The sequence below is a fragment of the Salvia hispanica genome, chromosome 1, assembly GCF_029641045.1.
Source record: "Salvia hispanica isolate PSC_SH4W2 chromosome 1, Shi_PSC_v1, whole genome shotgun sequence".
In the NCBI taxonomy this organism is placed as follows: Eukaryota; Viridiplantae; Streptophyta; class Magnoliopsida; order Lamiales; family Lamiaceae; genus Salvia; species Salvia hispanica.
Genome location: NC_142692.1, coordinates 29,725,537 through 29,749,585, shown reverse-complemented (window position 1 = coordinate 29,749,585; position 24,049 = coordinate 29,725,537). Strand labels below are relative to the sequence as shown.

General features: G+C 35.5%; 5 protein-coding genes across 7 annotated transcripts; 3 read left to right on the top strand and 2 right to left on the bottom strand.

Annotated features, from left to right (window-relative positions):
• The first annotated feature begins 1,710 nt into the window (after window positions 1-1,710).
• Window positions 1,711-3,947, top strand: LOC125223325 (AT-hook motif nuclear-localized protein 22-like). Of its 3 annotated transcripts, none has more exons than XR_016134714.1 (3): window positions 1,711-2,667; window positions 3,567-3,684; window positions 3,751-3,947. XR_016134714.1 is itself a non-coding variant. In XM_048126419.1 (3 exons), the coding sequence occupies exons 1-2, from the start codon at window positions 1,929-1,931 to the stop codon at window positions 3,659-3,661; spliced, it is 786 nt and encodes a 261-aa protein (XP_047982376.1). In that variant the 5' UTR covers window positions 1,711-1,928; the 3' UTR covers window positions 3,662-3,684; window positions 3,751-3,947. The 3 variants fall into 3 exon arrangements, 2 of the variants coding, with proteins under 2 accessions (XP_047982376.1, XP_088919399.1); XM_048126419.1 differs by having other exon boundaries at window positions 3,615-3,684; XM_089063273.1 differs by lacking the exons at window positions 3,567-3,684; window positions 3,751-3,947 and having other exon boundaries at window positions 1,712-2,902.
• Window positions 3,948-5,814: 1,867 nt separating this feature from the next.
• Window positions 5,815-7,949, top strand: LOC125223324 (cytochrome P450 704C1-like). Its single transcript, XM_048126416.2, has 6 exons — window positions 5,815-6,214; window positions 6,328-6,543; window positions 6,607-6,885; window positions 6,962-7,270; window positions 7,335-7,538; window positions 7,611-7,949. Exons 1-6 carry the CDS (start codon window positions 5,930-5,932, stop codon window positions 7,839-7,841), a joined length of 1,524 nt encoding a protein of 507 aa, XP_047982373.1. The 5' UTR covers window positions 5,815-5,929; the 3' UTR covers window positions 7,842-7,949.
• Window positions 7,885-10,961, bottom strand: LOC125223326 (coiled-coil protein). The gene is made up of 5 exons (XM_048126422.2): window positions 10,808-10,961; window positions 10,529-10,587; window positions 8,716-8,942; window positions 8,361-8,490; window positions 7,885-8,266 (listed from the first exon to the last, which is right to left on the bottom strand). Exons 1-5 carry the CDS (start codon window positions 10,950-10,952, stop codon window positions 8,123-8,125), a joined length of 705 nt encoding a protein of 234 aa, XP_047982379.1. The 5' UTR covers window positions 10,953-10,961; the 3' UTR covers window positions 7,885-8,122.
• On the top strand, window positions 10,961-12,552 carry LOC125223328 (early nodulin-like protein 18). Its single transcript, XM_048126423.2, has 2 exons — window positions 10,961-11,399; window positions 11,869-12,552. Exons 1-2 carry the CDS (start codon window positions 11,210-11,212, stop codon window positions 12,309-12,311), a joined length of 633 nt encoding a protein of 210 aa, XP_047982380.1. The 5' UTR covers window positions 10,961-11,209; the 3' UTR covers window positions 12,312-12,552.
• A 9,334-nt stretch (window positions 12,553-21,886) lies between these two features.
• Window positions 21,887-23,274, bottom strand: LOC125223454 (gibberellin 20 oxidase 1-B-like). The gene is made up of 2 exons (XM_048126614.2): window positions 22,756-23,274; window positions 21,887-22,666 (listed from the first exon to the last, which is right to left on the bottom strand). Exons 1-2 carry the CDS (start codon window positions 23,217-23,219, stop codon window positions 22,084-22,086), a joined length of 1,047 nt encoding a protein of 348 aa, XP_047982571.2. The 5' UTR covers window positions 23,220-23,274; the 3' UTR covers window positions 21,887-22,083.
• Window positions 23,275-24,049: the final 775 nt, after the last annotated feature.

Below are 24,049 nucleotides of genomic sequence, written 5' to 3'. Positions count from 1 at the left end.
CGAAAATTAGCACACATTCTCTCTCCAAGTCCACTACTTCATGCACGCAAAGAATGAACCTTCTGTTTTATTGCAAGAATTTTGACCTAAGTTTCAGTCAATTTACACTTTACAAAATTATCATTCAAATCAATTTGGAATTAATCAATTGCAAATTGAAAATTCACTCTTTAATTATAGTAAATTGATAACGATTGATATATAAATATTAGTGCTTGAGAAAATGATGAGGACGGCATTGTCAAAAACGACGAATAATTGCCAAGAATCATGGTTTAATTATGCATCGTATTTCAACATCATCATCTGTTAATAACACCCTAAAATTTGGCCTGTCTTTTGTTTAATATACATGAGAGATGACACATTTCAAATCAATGATTATTTTACACCTCGATTTGACGGAATGACATATATGTATTTTGCCACTTCAATAATTAGAGAGGGAGTTGTTGTTGATCTAGTTCATCTCCATTTTTTTTTCTCACTTTTCGGACATGTTATATAACTTGAACACGCATAAAGAGATAAAATAAGGGGTTTGAATATATAACCTTCTCGTAATAGAAAAAGAACCCTTATTTTATATAGAAGGTATACCCTATTTTATATAGAAGGTATACTCCTTATATCGATCACCTTATCGTATTATTTTTATATCAGAATTCATGTCCATAAGTAGGAATATCTATCGAGCCAACCAACACAGGTTTAGCCAAATCGTATTTGATTGTAAGATTATTCAATCACAAGTCATTTGGATTATAATATTTTTGGGTTGTAAGTTGTCAACCATAATCTTAGCTAAACATTCGGATTTTGTGTTAATTAACCCGTCAGACCAATCAAACTCAATATTTTAACTAATACTACTATATCGCTATTGATAATTTTGTATCTATAATAAGCAAATATACATACAAATTTAGACTCGAAACTAATAACTTATGGAGTGACGATAATATATTTTTTTCCTAAATAAGTAAATTTATAAAAGTAAAATAAATAAAATAAAATAATGAGTATAATTTTTAAATAATGAATCAAAATATATTTTCATGTATATAACCAAAACATTTTACTAACTTTTAAAAGTATGAAAAAGTAATGAAAATTGAATACTAAATGATACTCCATAGTATAACTCATTTCATGCCAATCCTATCAAAATTGCAAAACTTTTTCGATTTATGTTTATACATATTGTTATATTTTTTGGGCTATATTTTCAATCTTAATCCTATAAAATTATAGATGTCATGTTTCAAGTTGAACTACACCTTAGATCATGAATCACGCCCTTCAACTATTAGATCGGCGACTCGATTGTGTGAATCGTATCCAAGTCTCTCAAGGAGGATATTATCTATCTCGTGTAATAAATGGAAAGATATAAGATTGTTCAATAGGTAAAGATCATTATCCAAATAGTTGGAGATTAAAATATTTTCAGTGCCTGATAAAAATTTGAACCAGTATACAGTATACAGTATAAGCGTGTGAGTTTAATTGAAGAATATGAGTAATAAGTAAATGATGGAAAGTAGTAAAAGAGTAAGTATGGTGGATCAAAGAGTAAATGCAGAGATCCTCAAATTGTGTGCGATGAGGGTTTTGTAGACAAAGGAGGGCCCCATCAGCACCGCCCATGCGCAACCATCATTCCCATTTCCCCCCAAACCCCCTTCCTCTACACATCATATTATAAAACTTATAACTTATAACCCTTACCCCTCTCTCTCTCTCCTCTCTCCTCTCTCCTCTCTCCTTCAATTAAACTAGATTGATCAATATCACATTTATGCTGATCGATCAGCTGAAGAATTTGGTCTCGATTCAGTTTCAAATTGTGGCTCAAATCACAATTACCAATTTCTAGGTGAAGAAATCGAGTTAAAGAGAGAAAGAGGGATAATCAATCGCGGCAAATGGATCAAGTAGCTCACGGGCGCCCCCTCCCGCCGCCGTTCCACGCCCGAGAACTCCAGCTCCAGCACCAACAGTTCCAGCACGACGACGACAACAAGCATTCCCTGAGCCTAAAGCGCGACCGCGACAACCCCGCCACCTCCGAAGGCAAAGACGCGGAGGTCTCCCGGCGGCCACGGGGGCGGCCGGCGGGGTCGAAGAACAAGCCGAAACCCCCCATCATCATCACCCGCGACAGCGCCAACGCGCTCAGATCCCACGTGATGGAAATCGCCAGCGGCTGCGACGTCCACGACAGCATCTCCACCTTCGCCACGCGCCGCCAGAGGGGCGTGTGCATCCTCAGCGGCACCGGCACCGTCACCAACGTCACCCTCCGCCAGCCCGCCGCGCCCACCTCCGTCCTCACCCTCCACGGCCGCTTCGAGATCCTCTCCCTCTCCGGCTCCTTCCTCCCTCCCCCCGCCCCGCCCGCCGCCTCCTCCCTCGCCATCTACCTCGCCGGCTCGCAGGGCCAGGTCGTCGGCGGCACCGTCGTCGGCCCCCTCCTCGCCTCCGGCCCCGTCGTCATCATGGCCGCCTCCTTCGGGAACGCCGCCTACGAGCGCCTCCCGCTCGAACAAGAGGAGGCGCCTGAAGGGCAGCAGCAGATGATGAGTGATCCGAACGCGAATCTGTTTCAAGGAAACCCTCAAAATATGGTGCAAATGCCGCCGGCGGACGCGTTTTGGGCCACAGGTCGCCCTCCATTCTGAATTTTGAAAACTCTCTCTCAATTTGCATTTCTTTTTTTCTCTTCTTAATTGCTTTCTTTCTTTTTCTCTTCTCTTCAATTCATGGTTGGTTTGGTTAATTACTAAGTAGTTAAGAAGATGCTAAGCATGCAGCTTTAAATCCAGCAAGGGATGTATAAATTCATGAATTCTTTTGTGCTACATTTTCATGGACTATATCTAATCTTGTTACATTACAATCTCCATCTCCTTCTTCTTCCTCATTCTTCTTTCATTTCATTTTATGCTTTGTATAGACTTGCATGAGTTGTTAATGAAAACCCCAAAACTTTACTACTTAATTCTTCCCTTTCAATCTCATTTTCTTTATCTTTTTTCAAACTTGAATAAAATTTGCCTTTTCCCTCTTTCTCTTTAAAATATTCATTTTTTTTACTAAGTTTAATAATGTCAATGATTTCGTCTAAAAATCGTTTAAAATCACTTTAGTATCATGTAAGAATATGATTATCTTGAATGAATGAGAAGAAAGGAAATATTTAGATGTAGATGAAATCATGAAAACAATTAAGGCGGCACAACTATTTTCCGTCATCTAATTAATGTTTGAGTTTGAAGAGTGTGAGTGCATGTAAATTAAATAAAAGGGGGTTAATTCGGTTGGTGTTAATTATGCCTTATGCACTACATACACAGAATACTGAGTATCTTAAAATATTAAGTTGCGACATGTGTAATTGATTAATATCCATATAGTGGACACAATTGATGGAAGTAGAAGTGTAAATGAACAGAGAGGTATGGGCTTGATGATTTCTAGTTTGACTGCAATAATAATAATACAGTAATATTAATTTGGAAATAATGTTGGTAAGTATAGTGAATATTTGGTTACACGTGCAGTGCCCCGGAGTAGCTGATTTCCAAGGCACAACTAACTCATTGTTGCAGGGATTAATGCAGTCGCAGATGCAGATAAAAGTTTCCACCACCTCTAAACTGGTACATAGTCATAGCTGAGGTGAGTAATCTGTCTCCAGGAAGTTAAGGATCACTGCACTTAGGTTACTCACATCTTACTCCACAGGGCACAGGCAGTACTCATTTTTTTATTTCTTCTTCGGATTAAGCTTGGAGCTACATTCAATTTCTTGCACACACCAAAAACGTTCAACTTTAAGAATAACTCTTTAGTAAGTATAGGTATGTACTTTAGTTTCCAGGTTTTAAATAATTTATAAAAGCATCTCCAACTAATTTATACGAGTGTTATATTCAAATTCATTTGATCCTCAACTAATCTTTACGTCCTAAATTGCAGTTATATTTTTGAAACTTTTCCAACGCAAGTAAAATTGCATATCTATGATTGTTTTTGCAGTGTTGATTTCACTATATATGGGTCGTTTTGAAGATTAATTAATTCTACCTCACATTCTAAAGCAAATAAATATTCTTAAACTTATTTTGTTTTTCTATTTATTGAATTTATTATATTATTAAACAAAACTAATCAGCAAAAAACATTACATAAAATTAAGGTTAATATTGTAAACTCAAACCATTTTAGTATTTTGTGTCTAGTCCAAAAAAGTTGTAAACTTTGATTTTAATTAAAAAAATTCAAACTTTCAGCGTTTTATCATAAAATATCATGCTATATAAATTTAGACGACGGAAACTTTTGTCTAAGTGTCACCATCCCTACAACTTAAGGATATATATATGCTCAATGGCAGCAATTGAAATGCATCATGCTTGTAATTTTTTTTTAGATTTTAGTTAGCTTCTATTTTAACCTATAATTGTATCTAAAATTTGTTAAAGTATGACCGCAATTGTAAAGACAAATAAATGCAAGAAGGTGCATGATGCACAGTGAAATGGTGGGAAGTTGAAAGGTGAGTTGCGGCATTCACGAATTTCTTCCCCAACTTGATGCTTCTATACTCTATAGTGTTGCAGACACGGCAGTAATAGATTCATTTATGTCACACATTGATCGCAGTAGAAATTGTCAACAAAGGATATATGAGAGTGGCACTGTAGATTTGTAGTCAAAAGCGGCAGATGCTGACTGATGTCGGCCGCATAAGACATCAAGCATGACATTACTGAATTTTGCTGTTGAATTTATGGGTTTTTATTACAAAACAAAACAAAAACTTTTGATAAAACACCACCGACTCTGTTTAAAGGAATCATAAGGTTTCTGGAAGAGAATTCATCGTATTAGGTTATTCAAATGGAGAAGAATTACATGCCTTTTTATAGACTATATGATCACCCAATATATGGTAAGCTATAATTAATCATGCTAACCTAATATTCTATACAAGGTATTTAAATCATTCACTAATTACAATATCAATCCTTGATTGTGATTGCAGGAGATCAATTCTTGATTTGTGGAAATCTTCCTTCCAACAGACTCTAATATGTTCTTCATTTGATCATAGGAGTAGTTTAGATGGTTTAAAAGTCTACTTCCATTGCTTTGCCTGGATGCTACGATTCATTTTAGATTGAAACCCACATCACATGATGCTATTTTTTCTTTTTTATCTTTGCAATATTGAAATGGCATAAATAGATTGTATAAATTCGTTTGGGTTTACGAGTTAGGCCGCCCCTTTAAATTAGTGAGCTCTAATGGGCTTACATCGTCGCAAGGCCCATCAGTCTGTACACGTTTTAAATAAATTTAAAATTTGGCATATTTTGAAACTAAAATAGATAATTAAGTTGAACTATAGTATTATCAATAAAACTAAATAACACTAACATCTTTTGTCATTTCTTGTCTGAAGCAACTGGATTCTAGTGTTTCCTGGAAGCTACAGAATAAATTCCTCCATATTATGCACTTGCACTGCAATATATTCTGACAACCTGCTAGATTCCAAGAGGAGATTTGTTGCTACATAGTACTCCTAGTTTATCTTGAATTTCAGTTATTGGATTATCTTGTACTTGAATATTTTCTTAACTATCCATTAGAGCATTAAACAATAATTAAGGAATTTTGTTAAAATCGAATAATATAATTTTATGAAATAAAAATATGACTAAAAAGTAGAATCTAAAGGTTGTTTGGGCCATTTAAAAACATTCCTTAAGTTGGCAAGATTGGTGAGCCACAACGGTGGCATCACTATCTAATAAAGATGCAAAAACACTCAACCTCCAAACACTCTTATTAAGGTAAGCAGTTCATCACTCAAAAATCAAAATACTCTCCTCTTCCAAATTTGTAAAGTTGAGCAATGGCGGTGATGATCTCCATGGGTCTTGCCTTGTGGATGTTGGCGTTCTCCGCCATGATGGCCGGGTTGGTTGCTCGGAAATTCGACAAGAGAAGATACCACCCTATCACCGGCACCATATTCGACCAGCTCCTCAACTTCGGGAGGCTGCACGACTACATGACCGATCTCGCCGCCCACTACAAGACCTACCGACTCCTCGCCCCTTTGCGAAGCGAGGTTTACACCTCTGATCCGGCCAACGTCGAGTATATACTTAAAACCAACTTCCTAAACTATGCCAAGGTAAGTAGGTAACCTACTTTTTTTCCGTCAAATAAACAGAAATTTAAAGGTCCTATCGAGGCAATACTTTAATTTTTTTTTTTAATCTAGGAAAGTACATATATTACATGCAGGGGTGGCACAACCACAGCATTCTAAAGGATTTATTAGGCGATGGGATTTTCACAGTTGATGGAGAGAAATGGAGGGACCAGAGAAAGGTTTCTAGCCATGAATTCTCTGCCAGGGCTCTCAGGGATGTGAGCGCCCTTGTTTTCAAGGAAAACGCCGTCAAGCTCGCTAACGTCTTATCGGAATCTGCAGATTCCGATCTCCCTATCGATATCCAAGTCAGCATCCTCACCCACACAAATAATCAGTTGCACGTGCTAACGATGTTTCTGTGTGTGCAGGACCTTTTCATGAGATCCACTCTCGACTCGATATTCAAAGTTGCATTTGGATCCGACCTTGACAGCACGTCTGGGTTGAATGAGGAAGGCGCGAGATTCAGCCGCGCTTTTGATGCTGCAAGCGAGATCACTGCGTGGAGATACGTTGACGTGCTGTGGAGGATCAAGAGGGCTCTCAATCTTGGGTTGGAGGCGAGATTGAAGGAGAATGTTAGAGTTGTTGATGAGTTTGTGTATAAGCTGATCAACACCAAGATTGCTCATTCTGAACATCATGGTGTAAGAAAATTTGCCCATTTTCCGTTTTGGATATTAAGTTATGTTCTGAAAAGCTGAGTGTTGTGCTTCATGTTAGAAACAAGACATCTTGTCAAGATTCCTCAGCTTGTCGGAGGCAGATCCCAAGTACTTGAGAGATGTGGTGCTCAACTTTGTAATGGCTGGCAAAGATACTACAGCAACAACTCTGTCATGGTTCTTCTACATGTTGTGCAAGCACCCTCTATCACAGGAGAAGGCGGCCGAGGAGGTTAAACGAGTTGCAGCTGTGACGGGTAGCATCTCCGAGTTCGCAGCCAGTTTGAGCGAAGGCTCTCTCGAACAAATGCACTACCTTCACGCTGCACTGTCCGAGACACTCAGGCTCTACCCTCCGGTTCCTGTGGTAAGACTACCAGTACTGTGATGTCTCGTGTTCCTGTAACTGTATGTGATTGTGTGACTTGCAGAACCCAAAAATGTGCTTGTCCGACGACACGTTGCCTGATGGTTTCCATGTGAGGAAAGGCGATGTGGTGGCTTACCAACCATATGCGATGGGGAGAATGACAGCCATATGGGGTGATGATGCAGGAGAGTTCAGACCAGAGAGGTGGCTCGATGAGGATGGCTGCTTTCGACCTGAAAACCCTTTCAAGTTCACTGCTTTCCAGGCTAGTGCTAACTTAGTGTAATGGAATAATGATTTGAGTGCAGAAATATTCATCTCTGTAAAATGGTAACAGGCTGGGCCAAGAATCTGTTTGGGGAAGGAATTTGCCTACAGGCAGATGAAGACACTCTCAGCTGTTGTGCTCAGATTCTTCACCTTGAGATTGAGTGATGAGACCAAAGCAGTCAACTATAGGACCATGATCAATCTCCACATCGATGGGGGGCTCCTTCTTCGCGTCCTTCCTAGGGAGGACACTCAGTCTACAGAATCAATCAACGTGGACCATGGCCTCACGCACTGATCCGAGAATTAGAGAAAACATGGAATGTAATACCTCTCAAGTATTATGATCATGTCAATTACTGAATAATTTCATATAAGATAAATAAAAAGCTTCTGATTTAAACTAGAGTGTGAAGATACTAGAATTGCTCTTACATCAACTCTCCGACTAGCTCTCATCACAGGTACAGGATATCTACAGTTATAGGTCATACAGAAATCATGGAAAATGACACTATTCCTACACTTCCATGATTTCCATCTTCCAGTAGAGATATTGCGTGCCTGTTTGCTGCGCATTTAAAAGAAACTTGTTGTAGTCACAGGTGCTGAAAGCTTAATCCCTGGCCTTGATTCCCATCCTTTACGTTTTCTGTAGGCTTCGACTGCCTGTAAGCGAAGTCTTTCTTGTGAAGCATCATGGAATCCAGTTGCCTTGGACAACTTCATTACAAATAGATAATTGGTTAGTCAAAAGTACTGGGCGTGCTCACATCTCCAAATAATTTAATCTCATGATAAACAATAAGTTGAAAACCTTGGGAACAGCAGTTAACTTCGGAGGTGCCTGAACGATATCCCCAAACTTAATCTCTTCACGGCCACGAAAGTCCATGTCATCTTCTGTCTGGGCCTTCTGTTGTTTCTTCTTTTTTGCTTCCAACAGCCTACAGATGTTAACAAAATAACATATCATCTCCAGTTGAGTGTGAAATTCACTTCATCATGTGGAGACATATTGTACACAATCATTTCATACTTTTGGAATAGACAATCATCAGCGTAGAATCATAGATAAAGCAATTGCCATTTTATGGTGCATATAGATAGTCACATGATACTTGTGCACCTTTCAAAAAGGTATGTGTAGAGACAGTAATTGGAGAGCTTACTTCTTTTTGCGCTCTTTTCTCCGCGAACCAGCAGCTGGTGTATCCAATGCCTTAAACCGGAGGTCATCAGCTACTTTACTTTTCCTCTTCTTTTTCTTCTTCTCGTTCTTGCTCATTTCAGGGTCTTCATCTCCTTGCCCCTTTTGTTGTTCCATCAAATCCTTACCATCTCTTTTTCTTTTCATCCCTGCAGTACTAGATTCTGATCCTTCTGCCGAACGAGCTGCCTAGAAAAAATGGCACAAAAATTTTCAATAAAAACCCATAAACAGCCATTACGCAGTCAGCCATCAACATTTTTCATTAGAATTTTCTGATAGCTGATTCACTAATCCACTAATTCAGTATCAAACATAGCAGGGACAGACAATAGTACGTCGACGGACTTTGATATATCCTATAAACTATGTACAGATCCTGAATCGGCACATAAGATTAATTGGGTGAATCAGTAATCAAGGACGTTCTATGGCAGGTTATCTGTTGATGTGATAGAAAATGAAAACAACACACTGATACCATCATATCCCCAATATCCACGTATTTATTTACCATAGTTTATTGATTTACCATATCTTCCCCATATATGCTTAAGATATTTATTTTATGTTCGTTAAGTTAGGTATTAGCATTATAAATAGGGACATTGTTATTCTTTTGAATCATTCAAGAAATATCAAATTATCTTTACCGTTATTTTCTTTTCTTCTCCAAAGTGAGAAAAACCTAGGTAGAAACTCCCTCGCTTGATCGAGGGGCAAAGTTCCCGCGACGGCAACCCCTTGATCGACGATCTACAGACTCTGACCACCCCTAATATGGGTAACCCCGTATGAAAGCACGGGATGCTACGAGGTTACCTGTATCAGGGGTGATCGGCGTCCGTAGATCTTCGATCAAGGGGTTGCCATCGCGGGAACGTTATCCGTCGATCAAGCGAGAGACTTTTCTAACAAGGGTTTTTGCATGAAAAGTAAAAAGACAGAAAGATAAAAGATAATTGTATTTCTTCATTTGATTGAAAAGAATAACAATGTCCCCTATTTATAATTCTAAGTAGTAACTAACTAACTAAGCACATATGGGAAAGATATGGTAAATCACTAATGGACTAAACAACATAGATATGGAGATAATATTGTAGATATGCTCATATCACACACAATCACCCACAACAGCATGATATGAGAAAATGGACAACTAAGTATCATGTTTGCTCATGCCATCAGAATCAGCTATCATCACAATCTGAACACATGCCAAACTTTGTAGACAGCAAAGACTTAAGAGCTAATTTTAAATTCTGAAGATTATTACAGGATGAAGTCTTATTCAACCAAAACGAATCATCCTCCAATCAAACTCAAGAAAAATCAATTATCAAGTAATTTCGACGGAAAAAGAAACCACGTGCAACCAAATTCGATTCTTGGATTCAGTATGTCAAACATCGAGAATAGGATTTTCCCATAGCATGAACACAATTGTATACACAGCGTCGAAGCCAATGGTGCACGATCAGAAGATTCTGTCAATCTGAAAGTGTTCAAGTAATCAAAACCCTCTGAATCAGCCTCCAATCCAACTATTCGAAAAAAAATCGTAGTTGGTTTCTACCAATGTCAATAGCACAACAACCAACGCTATAATTGTAAGATACAAAAATAACAACCAAAAGATTTGAAAGAGACTGGGCAAGAACTGACATTTACAAGACTACAATTTATACTACTTCACATCTTCAAATGGCTCGTTTAATTCTCAAAGATGACAAGCAAGCAACAAACACTATAATTTAAAAGGGCCTTATTACCTTATCAGCTCCATCTCCTATTCTTTTCTTCCCAAAATTCAGTGGTTCCTTTGCAGATCCTGTCATCAATATTTAAAAACTTAATTGAGTGAGCGCTCAAACACACACAACCAATAAATAATACTACTACGACGGATAACAATCCGAACAAGCATCCACACTAAACATGAAACAAAAACAAATCTGAAAGGATAAGTTACAAGTTTCACAGGTAAAATTATGTATCTACTTGCAATATCAGATACAATAAATCTCCTAATTCACAAAGATAGAAAAAACCTGCAAAGGACATCAATTTGCGAAGTTTTGACGGGAGAGCATCAATGGAGGAAGCAACAGGTGGCGGCGGCAGACGGGTGCTGTTGCCGCCGTCATGAGCAGCTCTGTAGTTCTTCTCTCTCCTTCTTATCGCCTTTCCCCCCATTAATTTCACCTGCTATCGCGTGTTCGACTCAGAGAGAGAGTTTTATTAAATCTTCAAAAACCCTAACTACAAGGGAGGCCCGGACCCGGAATCGACCCGACCCGACCCAGTATCTTTTATTAAACCATATTACCTGTCAGCGAGTTCACACGCATCTCTTGACTTTAACCTTTTTTTTTGAAAAAAATACACACGATTAAATCTCTGGTTTTCGAGATTTGGAAAGCGATCAGCATTCATCCGAACAGCCCTCACTGATGGCAGCGACCAATCTCCGGCTGATTGTGGCGGCTCTGCTAGTCATGGCAGCTGCGGCGGCGGACACTTACACCAACCATACAGTAGGCGGCGACGCCGGCTGGTTCTTCGACTCCGCCACCAATAAGACTTCCGCTGACTATAGTGCTTGGGCTGCTAAATCGACATTCAATCTCGGAGACTATCTCAGTAAGTGCTCAATGCTGATTAAGTTCCAAGTTTCAGCTGAATTCATAGTCAATCTTGGATGTGATTTTGTTGATGCTAGGTTTCGTTAGTTTCTGGAATTTTGATCTGGTTAGGTAGATTGCAGTTTCCAGATTTTGAATTGCATAAGACGATTCAGTTGTGGATGAATTTTTGGATTTTTTGTTCTTGTTAATTGTTGGTTGCATATAGTAGACATTTTATGCTGAATTATGGAGTATATATATATGCATTGTATAAGCCAATGGTATTTTCCCCATAATTTTCCTGTAGATCTACCTTAAACAATAGGGAAAAGGAAATCCATTCAATTTGAGAGGCAACAAATTGAACTGCTTATTTGAAAATAGCTTATAATGAGATATGCAAGTAGGGAAACTTAAGTGGTTATATACATACTTCAAGATTTGAGGTTTATTCCTTTTGCCTGATTATCTGTTTTCTTCTGCAGTTTTCAACACAAACACAAACCAAACTGTGATCCAAACATACAACAAGACGACGTACAGTAGCTGCATCATCGATGATGCTTTAGACAGCGATACGTTTCAGTATGATGGTGGCAGAAACGAGTTTGGAAGCGCCATGACCATAAGCGTGGCACTGACCATCGAGGGGACTCAATACTACTTCTCGGATGCTAATGATGGGGAGCAATGCCAACATGGGATGGCCTTCGAGATCAAGGTAGAACACGGGCTGGGGCTCCCACCGAGCCTCAACCAACCCCCTCCTCCGGTCTATGTTCCGCCACCCGGCCCAGCAAACAACGAGGAGCAGTCCCCACCTGCTGGGTTTGCAAACACCACTCCTTCCTCCAATCATGCCATCATAACTGGTGCTAGCTTCTCTGTTACTGTGCTTCTTGGTTTGATCTCCTTGCTGGGATGCTGATGGTATAGAGATTCAAGATTATTTTCTTATTTTAGATTCTCTTAATGAATCTTGTTTTTGTTTTTTTGAATACACACAGCATAAAAGAGGAAGGCCATCAACTTTGGGTTTTCCTATATTTTTTCCCATTGCTCTTATATTTTCTTTTCCTTGAACTGAAAACATGTAACTCTTCGAAAATTAATTTTGTTACAAAGTTGAAAACAGAAATGCAAACCCCAACTTCATCTTCTGGTATTTATTTTTATTATTATATGAAGTTTGACATTACATTTATTGCTTTTTCTTTAATTGGTGAATGTATTTCTCGTCTAGTTTGAAGTATCTTAGCTTAGCTTATGAATTTCCATGGATCAAGACTTTCAGAAGACAGAGGAACTGTGTTATGAATGATAGTATGTATGATTATATCTATTAGAGTTCTCTTGTGGAGGGCCTTCAGTGAAAGAAAATCTTGTAATCATCCAGTTGATAACAATTGTTATGCTTTGATTCATAATATCATGAATTGAACAAGGAAGAGCAGTTGAGTGGCCTTGAAGAAGAGAAGAGAAGAGAATGTTAGAAGAAAGACATATACTGAAAGAAGAAGGGGCGCTCGAGAGCAAGGCGGGTGCAGTTGATGAGACGGCTCTGGGCGCTGGAGCTGAGTATATGGGGAGTGGCTTCGGAGCTGTTGGCACCGAGCAGTCTGCACAAACCTGGGAAATTTCATGGGGAAGACCCTTTTTACCATTTTTGGCAGTGGATTCCTGAAATGAGCATATCTACATCAGAGTATCTTATTATTTATTCTATTATTAAGTTAGCATATCTTTCCCATATATTTAGCTTTTTATTCCTTAAGCTAGGTATGTAGCATTATAAATAAGGGACATTGTTATTCCTTTCAATCATTCAATAAATATCAAATTATCTTATTTTCGTTTACGCATTTTTTTATTCTCACAATTCCTAGTTGCCGGGGGACTTGTTTTCCCGTGACTTCCTCTCTTTGCTCTTGTGAAGGAATTTTACCTTAACAATCTCATATTTTTATTACAGTATAAAACTAATATATAAAAATAAGACTCACATGCTATTAACTTTACACTCATTTTCTATTACATTCTTAAAACCTGCACTGAGTCAAATGGTGACAAATTATTAGGGATATGTGGAGGTAAAAGAAATGGAGAGAATAAGGTCATAAATGGATATGGACTATTTTCATGGAATATACGAAAAAAAAAATGATATATTTATATGAGATAGATTAAAATAATCATCTTTATATTAACATTCGCAATACTCCAATATAGCACGATTAATTATCAAATTATACTAATTATCATTCTAGACTCATAATATGTGAATCATCACGACCTATAATATCTGAATCATGATATAACTTTAGGGGAACATGAATTGTCGTATATAATAATTCGACGCTAGAAAGTTTATCGGCTATTAATTGTACGATGATAAGAATTACATTATTTATGTGTGAAAAATTTATATGTACCTTTCTTATGATTGGGTTAAAGACTATATTTCAGTTCACGATTGAACTTAACTATCAAGAAGTCATTTTTTTAATAGTATGAAATTTGGTATCCACGTCACTATATCATGAAAACCTATAATTTAGCCACACCATTTATTGAATTATATTGAATATATGGAGAGAAGACCAATCAAATCTAAGCAAGGTTCCATCCCAAAAATCAATTACTCCCTCCGTCCCACTTTAGGAATTCCGATTTACCATTTTTAGATGTCCCACTTTAGGAGTTCCGGTTGAAATATTCCATAAATGGTATCAGGCCCCACATTCCACTAACCTTTTTCCACTCACATTTTATTATAAAACTAATATAAATAAGTATGACCCCCATTTTACTATCTTTTTTCACCAACTTTCCTTTACATTTCTTAATACCCGTGCCGAACTCCACCGGGATTCCTAAAGTGAGACGGAAGGAGTATTAATTAAAACCTATAACAAAATTAGCCAAACCATTTATTGAATTATATTTAATACATGGAGAAAATACGAATCAAATCTAAGTAAGGATTCATCCCAAAAATGAATTAATAATAAAAGAAGTATTTCATTTATTACATGGTAGTTGAGTCATTTTGATGCGTTCTATAGTATTAGAGTCATTTCTCTTTTAAGTAAAAGTCAACACATTTATTCTCACTTACTTTACTCTCTCTTACTTTATTCTCTCTTCATCTCTTTACCTTTTTCATTTCCTATTTTATTCTTCTTTTACTTAACTCACTTAACATAATTTTTCTTAAATCACGTGCCGAAAAGAAACGCATTCACTACCTCGGAACGAAGGGAGTACTTCATTAGGGTATTTAAAGATAAATAAATATTAAAATAGTAAAAATCAGTAAATGATAAGTGTGGTTCGCATGAATGGGAACTAAACGTCGTCATATAAGACACCATAAGCAGAATGTCGCCGTTTTATCGCCACCTAAATCTATGATCCGAGCACACGTAAGACGCCATGTCACTAAAATATCCACATAAGATGAATTTAGTTGCGACATCATTAAGTTTTTAGAAATTTATGGGATGGCATAATTGCGGAATTTTCAAAATTGGTTTATTTTTCAAATTTTGAAACTTGTGCGATTAATATGAATTTAATCATTTCTTCATGATTTATTTAACATATTTTTCTTAAATTTCTCTTTTTATACATCATATATTTATAAGAGATTGCTCTAAATATCTCAATCACGACAAACTTTAATTTCCCACATGTTCAAGTCTCTATCTATTTTACAACGTATTTTTTTAGTTTTCGTTGAATAAAAGTTAGATAATCATTAATAGATCAGAACTTTATCAACAATAAGCATAATTGTTACGAATCAATGGGATATGGCATGTGCGATATGTGCTGAGAGCAGCTCCATTAAGTCTTATCAATCCACAACGTTGTTTGATTGGTTTACTATTTATTAACGCAAATCATTGCAGGTTTGAATAAAATATTTATAACGAGAGTACATAAACTAATTAAATGCTAAAAAATTCAAAATCAATTGAAATTACATATTTCCCGGCCTTATATTAGGATTCTAGCAAAACTGAGTACTCAATAGTATTATAATGCAAACAATAACATTTTCAAAATGAAACAATCGAAATGAGAAACAAAATATAAGCAGATTGGCAGGAAGAATTTTGATCAACATTTCAATCGCATGCAGTTTTCTTTGTTGGGACTTTCTGATGCACATTATTTTTTTAACATATTTTCAGAGTTCAAGTTGACTTTATTTGATTAAATGTTGTACGTACTAAAATAAATTTAGTATACTTTGGACCGTGTTTCTATTAATTAATTATTTGATCTTTCTTATTCAATTTTGATAATAAAAACGGCTTAAAATAGATCAAGAATATAAAATACTACCTCCGTCCCGCATTGATTATCATATTTACTTTTTTGCACTCATTTTTTAAAAATGATAATAAATAGTTAAAGTCAATAAATAGTAAAATAAGAGAGAGAATAAAGTAGAGAAGAATATTCTTTACAATATTATCTTTCTTACTTTATTATTTTTTCATTTTAATTATTTATTTTCATTTTTATAAAACGAGTGCAGAAAAATAAATGTGACGATTAATGAGAGAAGGGGTTAGTACAAAATATAGAGTTGGAACCACGAGCTTTATGAAGCCGGTGTTTGCATGCATATTATACAATTTTTTATTTTTGAGCTGTTGAAAATACATCCCATAAAAAATTCCTCTGCCATCGTGTCAAGCCACGACGTGCATCATATATACTCTATTGATCATGAAGATGCTCTAAATAAAATACTCCATTTGTCTTTAAAATATAGAATAGTTTTATTATTTTGGACCGTCTCTCAAAATTAGACTAATTCTAAATATAAAAAGTTTTAAAACACCACTATCCACAATCCATTAACATTACATCCACTACATTTTCCCTTTCTGTCTTATTTTGAGGACGGAGGGAGTAATAAACTATTCCTTCCAATGCAAGTAGCTTTCTTTATAATGTTTTAAAATATGTACTAGGTCACTTTTTAAAATTATACTCCTATTAAATGATAGAAATTCATGGGTGTCATTCTAAAATTAATTGGTGATAGAAGGAGTGATCGATGAGATTTATACACTAATTTCAGTTTTTCCTTGATATTGATGTGTGATAGTTATATGGAGTAGTATTTTTTAATTTCAGTTGCCAAAATTAAAAAACTAATCTTATTTAACATTTGTGAAGAATACCTAATAAATGTGGACAACACATAAAAAAATGTGTGTAAAGTCCGAACAAGAGTCTAATTTCTTTTCAGCACGAGTTTTAAGAAATGTTATGAAAAGTGAGTAGAAAAAAAAAATAGAAGAATAAGGGTCCCACTTATATATTAGTTTTAAATATTATGTGAGTGGAATGAGTTAGTGGAAGATGAGACTTATTTACCAATTATAGTAATTATGAACGGGGTCTCTTATTCGCGAGCGGACTAAAATAGAAAAACGAGATTTCTATTCGCGTGCAGAGAGAGTAAATTTTTTTACATAAATTAAATACATGTGCAAAAAATTAAAATAAATACTCCCTCCATCTCATAGAAATAGACCATATTTTCTTTTTTGTCCGTCCCATAGATATAGTCTATATCCATCTATGGAAACCCTTTTGTCATTCACTTTTACTTTATCCTTTATGAACCCTATCATCCACTACATAATTTCAACTACTTTTTCTCCTTCTCTCTTGCTTTACCAATACATATTAAAACACATGTCAGCCCTAAATGACTTATTTCTCTGGGACGGAGGGAGTAACTTTTATTTAATAATTTATAACTCATGACATTCATTTCCTGATGGCATTTTCTCATACTTAGACATGATATTTCCAAAATTATATATAATGATCTTCTAAAATACATTAAAGTTAGGCAATAGCAGTAGATGTAGACACGTAGTGCTATCTAAGATCTGGTAGGGACATTGTTCTAGTGATAGAGTTGCGCAATCTCTACAAATATTCTGCAATAATAGTAAATATTCGTGTGAAATGAGAATTAATTAATATTTTAAAATTTTAAACTATGAAGATGTTTGATGAATGAATTTTCTTGCTGCGTGAATGTAGCACTTAATTATGTGCTTATTATATTAGGTTTCAATCAATAAAATTTTATATTTATTCGTTTATTTTTTATTTACTGTAGGCATAATTATATTGGTGTTTCTGAATATGTAATTCGGGTTTATATGTATTTACAATAGATGCATCTATTACAATTCCTAGGTTTGAATTTCATTAAGAGTGAAAAATTTATATTTATTCATTTATCTCTTATTCCTTCATCTGATCTCATATATTTCCTCAATTACTATATATATACTTGTCTATCTTTGATTATCATTTTCCATAAAAATTTAAATTTCAATTCACAGTATAGGGCATATATGTTAGGGTGCCACCACCCCTTAAAATAACATCATACCACAATTCCTAATCAATCATTTGTATACGTGGATGAATAATAAACTGTCATGTGGCAAAAAAAATAAAAAAGGACCCCCAAAAAAGACGGCCAGCAATTTGCTGGTCTTTATATATCAATTTTTCTTGTCCAGCAATATCCGACACACTATACAACAATCTATGGATTGTTGTGTAGTATTTGTAATATTGCTGTGTAGCGTTTATAATATTATTATATAAGTGATATCACAATGTCACTTTAAAAGAAGTTATCATTTTAGTACAAATCCACAATATATCCTTTTCCTGTATACATAATTTTATCTTCAGCCTTTTCAATAGTGAAATTTATGAAAGCACTCTTCAAAAGTGATGCCAATCACCACTCATATAGGTGACCTCATTTCTCATATTATAGATGCTATTTTCCGAATATTTTGTTATCACGATCATTTATCAAGATTAAAATAGTATTTCCCTTGTTTTACATATACGTGCATAATGTTGTGCCACACAAATTTTTATAAATGTTACTCGTAGATAAGAAAGAGGGTAATAGTATATGTGGTGTTGTAAGATAGTTGCTCCCTCCGTGTTTACTAGTTAATAATAGTGTGAAGTATATAAATGGTAATCGATCTTTCACTTTCGCACGTAGATGATACTTGATCTTTATTTTATATCGTTTTTGGTACTTATAAATCACATTTTTGGTATCTGATGCAATTTTCTTCCCAAAATGCCCTTTGAACAAATATATTTTCTCATTTATGTCATAGAGGATATTTTGGGCACACATAAAATTAGTACCAGAACTGATATTATAATATCTTCTCTCATCCTCCTCATTCTTTATACTATTATTATTAATTAATATTAATATTATTATTTTAATATTACAAATTAATAATTAATTTATTTTTAATTTCATTCAAATATACTTAAATATAATATATTTAATTATTATTATTATTATTAGTATTATAATACTAAATTAACAAATAATTGTAGTATAATTATATAAATTATGAATCACATAATATTATGTAATAATAATAATAATAATAATAATAATAATAATAATAATAATAATAATAATAATAATTTTACATTAATTAGTAACTAATCAATATAGCCTTAATAAAATTTAACATTGTGAATTGTATTCATAATGATATAAACAGTTGAATATTTTTAGTTAGATGTTTCAACCTTAAAATGAATATAAAATAATTTAATAAAAATTATTCAATTGATTTAATTACTTTAAATAATTAATTTAATTAGATATTTTATTTTTTATTTATATTATGAATGCAATTAGATGTATGTATAAAATAATAAAAAGAAAGAAGAAAAAGAAGAAAAAAGAAAGAAGAAGAAACTAAAGAAGAAAAAGAAAAATAAGGAAGAAAAAATAATCACATTTTTGATAAAAAAATTCCAAAAATATCCTCCATGAAAAAAAATCACATATTTGGTACCTAGGGTTATTTCTGTCACTGGATACTAAAAACGATATAAAATAAAGATCAGGTACCATTTATGTGCGAAAGTGAAAGATCAGTTACCATTTACATAGTTCACTCTTTTTTTAATATGAAATTTTAAGAATTGTACTATCAAATTATATGAAAGATAAGGGAGAAAGTAGATGTATTGTTTTTTGAAAAAAACGGAAATGACTCAATTTACTTGGGATATCTAAAAAAAAAAATACGAGTCTACAATTAGTTGGGACAGATGAAGTATCTCTTACTATTATTCATTTCTCTCTTTCATATCCACTCCTAAGACTGCGGTTATTTTGGCGACACTAACACTAAAAAAATACTCACAATTGCTAACACTAGCTTAGACTCTGAACGTCAAAATCCTAGCTTCATTCTTGCTGCAAGTGTAGAAATGAGTCCACATATAATACATGTAATTAAACAAATTGAGATATTGAAATTAAAATTAAAATGCAAAACATTCTTATGAAAATGTACCAAAATACTACTTATGCAAATTCCTATAGGAACAAGAATATAAATAATTAATAAGTATTAATGTATTAGGGATGTGATCAAATGAAAACTCTAAATATTGTACAAACTCAAAACTATGATGTTGACCATTGAAAAATGTCAACAGATCACAAAAAAGCATCAACATGAAAATGTCAACGGAATTTCAATGGTAGTCAATGATTGATGTTGTGTTGATATTGTGTTGATACTGTGTTGACATTAAAATTTTGAAATTTTACACTATGTTGATATTGTATTGAAACTGTGTTGAAGCTGTGTTGAAGCTGTGTTTAGGAGTTTTGAGTTTGTACAATATATAAGTTTGCATTTTATCACTACCCTAATGTATTATATTCACTTCTTTTTTGTCCACTCAATTTTAAATCATATATGCAACTCATTTTACTCAATTCTTTCTACTCCGAGAACTAGAATAAATACTGGAGATTTCATCTTTATATACCTAGATGCCTCATCAAGTCCAATCATATTTTGTGTCTGATCAACTGTTGTTGATCTGAGTTGGAAGAGTGCTTCAACTTGAAGAAAAAACTACTTTATTAGTTATTTGATTCTCAAAAACACGATCATGTCTCAAGAATTTGTAAAAGGGGGTTTGTCTTCTCAATATAAAAAATCAACTATACTTTCCCAAGGAACATTCTCGATAAGATATTGACTAACATATGCTTCATCATCATCACATCACTTTGTCTATAATGCCGTTTCACTCGGGATCATCGTGTTCTACTCGTGCCCATTTTTTTTCTTTATAATATGTCATTTTAAATTTAATTTTACTACAATTTAATTATGGTACATAAATTTGGATTGACTACTTCATAATTAGGATGTACTGTAGTTAATTTTGGAAAAGTTACATAAAATTTGGGTAAATTCTGATTTTTTTCACAAACTTTTGAGCTTTTATTGTTGTGGCAATATACCCTATTACTTGTATATTTCATAATATATGGACTATTATTTAAATATAATAGTAATAATATCTTCATCACATAAAAATAATATTGGTATAAAATTAATAAAGTATAAGTGGTAGAAGTATTTTTATTAGAACACTATTACAAATAGAGATTAATTTTGATAAATGGATCAAAATTGAAAAATATGACTACTTTTTTTGAAAAAAAAAATATAGTACTCTTTTACTTTATATAATGGACGATACTCTTGTGAGTGGAGGAAATGACATAACATACGATTGAAATAGTAAACAAATTGATATGTTGAAGGTAAGATATTTTACTAGTAGTACATAGTAGTACTCCCTTCGTCCCACAAAAATTGTTTCATTTTTCCATTTCCGTTCGTCCCACAAAGTTTGTCTCATTTCATTTTTACCATTTTTGATAGTGGACCTTATATTCTACCAACTCATTCCTACTCACATTTTATTATAAAACTAATACTTTAAAAGTAGGACCCACATCCCACCAACGTTTTCAATTCACTTTTCATTACATTTCTTAAAATCCGTGTCGGGTCAAAGTGGAGCTATCTTTATGGGACAGAGGGAGCATAATAGTGTTTACAAATGAAAAATGACCGATTTTTATAAAGATATTTATATGACCAAGACTAGTACAGTATGTAAAAATCATTGGAGTTATGCAATTAATAGTCCGTCAAACTATACTAAAGTCAAAGCATAAAACCCTAGACATGAGTTTCATGAATATACACTATTGGAGTACTTTGAAAGTTGTGATTCCACAACTTGGTTCATCCAAAATTAACAGTACGGCATGTTCAGTCACTTTTTTTAATTCACCGTACACTAAACCCTACAATAGGATGCATGTGACGTACTCCTTCCGTCCCATGTTACTCGCACTTTCTATTTTAGGCCGTAAATTTGAAAGTTATTTTTTAGTGTAATTAAATTAGAATTTTAAATGTAATGAAACATCACTTGATAAATGAGCTATTAACTTAATCTAACATATTAATTAAATGCATTAATTCTAACTTAAACTATAAATAGTGTAAGGAGTTTGTGACGAGCCGAAAAGCAAAAGTGCAAGTAACATGGGACGGAGTTTTTGTGACATGATATGAAAATAGTAAGACAATGAATTCCTCCAATCATTAATTGATGATGAAAATAAATAAAAACATAAATAAGAAGAGCAGCAACAGAAATAGCAGAGATGCATCACCAGAAATGAAGGATGCACCATACATATCTATAAACGATAGCCGATTGAAAAACAAAACAAAGACTCCACAAACAGAAAGCTTAATTAATTAAGATTTGGGGGTTGAATGAAGCCAAGCAACAAAGGCGTCGAGCGTCTTCACATCGGAACGATAGTGTTTCTGCGTGAACTCGAGCAGCGCGGGCCACTTAAAATCCGGATAGAGCCTCCCCTGCGAAAGCAGCTCCTGCGGCGGCGACACCACCCTGTCCTTTCCCGGACATAAAAAGAAGGCGATGGATCTGCGCGGCGCGGCGCTGTTGAGCACGGCCCTGTGCAGGCACCCTTTATAGATCCCATTCGACAGCGCCATGAAGGTGTCTCCGATGTTGACCACAAACGCGTGCGGGTTGGGAGCGATGGAGTGCCATTTCTGATCAACGTACACCTCCAGCCCCCCGACTTGGTCCTGATGAAGGATGGTCAGCGATGTGGGGTCGCAGTGGGGCCCAGTCCCCAGCGCCGCCTCTGGCTGCTGACATGGCGGGTAGTAGTTCAGCCTCATCATCGATTCGTTCCCTATGAAGAAATCCCTGAAGCAATCTGCCCCAACTCCTAAACTCACTCCCAAAACCTCCATCACCTTCAAACACACTCCGCTCATCGCCTCACAGTACTCCTCTAAAACCCTCCTACATACATCAAAACTCAAAACAAACATTATTACCATTAACATCCACACACAAATTCTCTATAAATGCCTCATTTGTAACTAACGCACCCGAATGCGCCGTACTCTTCTCCCAGTGTCTCGGAGAAGTAGCTCTCCACCAGGCCGGCCTCCGCGCTGTACCCAAACGACAGCGTTTCCTTCCAGGGGAGCTTCGACGAGAATCTGCCGGTGAAGCTGCTGGCGTAGCCGCAGTGCCCGCCGGCCTTCCTCATCGCCTTCTCCTTCTCGGCGGCCGGCATGCTGAAGAACATGTCGGTCGCGGAGTGGACCCGCCCGATGAGGTCCGCGTCGATGCCGTGGTTCACCACTAGGAAGAACCCGTGGCGGCGGCAGGCCTGGTCGATGAGGCGGGCCGCATTGCCCACGGCTTCAGGGTCCCCCGACGTGAACCCCCCGAGGTCTATTGGGGGGACGTCGAGGGCCGGGGGCGCCTCCGGGCACGGGCGCTCGTGCTCGGGCCAGATGAACTGGGGAGGGATGTGGGCTTGGTGTTGGATGATGGAGAAGGACATATTGTAATGTGTCCCTCTTAGTATGTGTGATGTGTATTATGATCATGTGGTATATATGGTAGGAGTGAGGTTTATATATAGGGAGTGGGGATTAGGACATAACAAGCTTTGTGGGGGATCAAAATAGGGGAAGTAATGTAGGGGCCCTTTGTTCACTAATCATAGATATTTCCTTTATAAAATAGTAGTACTCCACTATACTACTTTAAAAGTGTATATGAGAAACTTTAGTACTCCTTCCGTCCTCGATTAGGAGTCACACTTTGACCGCACACGGGTTTTAAAAAATGTGAAGAAAAGTTTATTGAAAAAGTTAGTGGAATGTGGGACCCATTTTTTTAGTATATTGGTTTTATAATAAAATGTAAGTGTTGAGTTAGTGGAATGTGACCCACTTACTGATTTATGGTTAAAATAAAGTGACTCTTAATTGGGATGGACCGAAATGGAAAAGTGTGACTCTTAATTGGGGACGGAGGAAGTACTACATAAAATTTGGTGCCGAATAAGAAATATTTCACTCTAAGTAGATTAATGGAGTACTATAATTTTGGGTAATAAACGTGTAATGTAGGTAATGGGCATATAATTTCAGTTGTCACGTCGATATTTCAATTGTAATAAAATTTTATAGGATTTTATTACCAAAGATAAAACAGCGGGTAAAAAATGGTAATTACCTAAACGACGGGACATTCTTCAGGTAAATACTCAAATGATGGAACAAAATCGACCCTATACACTATTTAAAAATGGGGGGTTTTTGGTAAACAAAAAAATTGAAGTATTGGAGCTGGAGTGAGAAGGTGGTGGAGAATTTGAGCTTTTAG

Bases quoted from the DNA above. Each gene is read 5' to 3' on its own strand.
- LOC125223325 (XM_048126419.1), top strand. From the start codon at position 1,929: ATGGATCAAGTAGCTCACGGGCGCCCCCTCCCGCCGCCGTTCCACGCC. The intron at 2,668-3,614 runs GTCGCCCTCCAT...TCATTGTTGCAG, and splicing joins GGACGCGTTTTGGGCCACAG to GGATTAATGCAGTCGCAGAT.
- LOC125223324 (XM_048126416.2), top strand. From the start codon at position 5,930: ATGGCGGTGATGATCTCCATGGGTCTTGCCTTGTGGATGTTGGCGTTC. The intron at 6,886-6,961 runs GTAAGAAAATTT...GCTTCATGTTAG, and splicing joins CTCATTCTGAACATCATGGT to AAACAAGACATCTTGTCAAG. The intron at 7,271-7,334 runs GTAAGACTACCA...TGTGACTTGCAG, and splicing joins TCTACCCTCCGGTTCCTGTG to AACCCAAAAATGTGCTTGTC.
- LOC125223326 (XM_048126422.2), bottom strand. From the start codon at position 10,952: ATGGGGGGAAAGGCGATAAGAAGGAGAGAGAAGAACTACAGAGCTGCT. The intron at 10,588-10,807 runs GTTTTTTCTATC...TATTGATGACAG, and splicing joins CAAATTGATGTCCTTTGCAG to GATCTGCAAAGGAACCACTG. The intron at 8,943-10,528 runs GTAATAAGGCCC...CATTTTTTCTAG, and splicing joins TAGGAGATGGAGCTGATAAG to GCAGCTCGTTCGGCAGAAGG.
- LOC125223328 (XM_048126423.2), top strand. From the start codon at position 11,210: ATGGCAGCGACCAATCTCCGGCTGATTGTGGCGGCTCTGCTAGTCATG. The intron at 11,400-11,868 runs GTAAGTGCTCAA...TTTCTTCTGCAG, and splicing joins CAATCTCGGAGACTATCTCA to TTTTCAACACAAACACAAAC.
- LOC125223454 (XM_048126614.2), bottom strand. From the start codon at position 23,219: ATGTCCTTCTCCATCATCCAACACCAAGCCCACATCCCTCCCCAGTTC. The intron at 22,667-22,755 runs GTGCGTTAGTTA...TGATGTATGTAG, and splicing joins GAAGAGTACGGCGCATTCGG to GAGGGTTTTAGAGGAGTACT.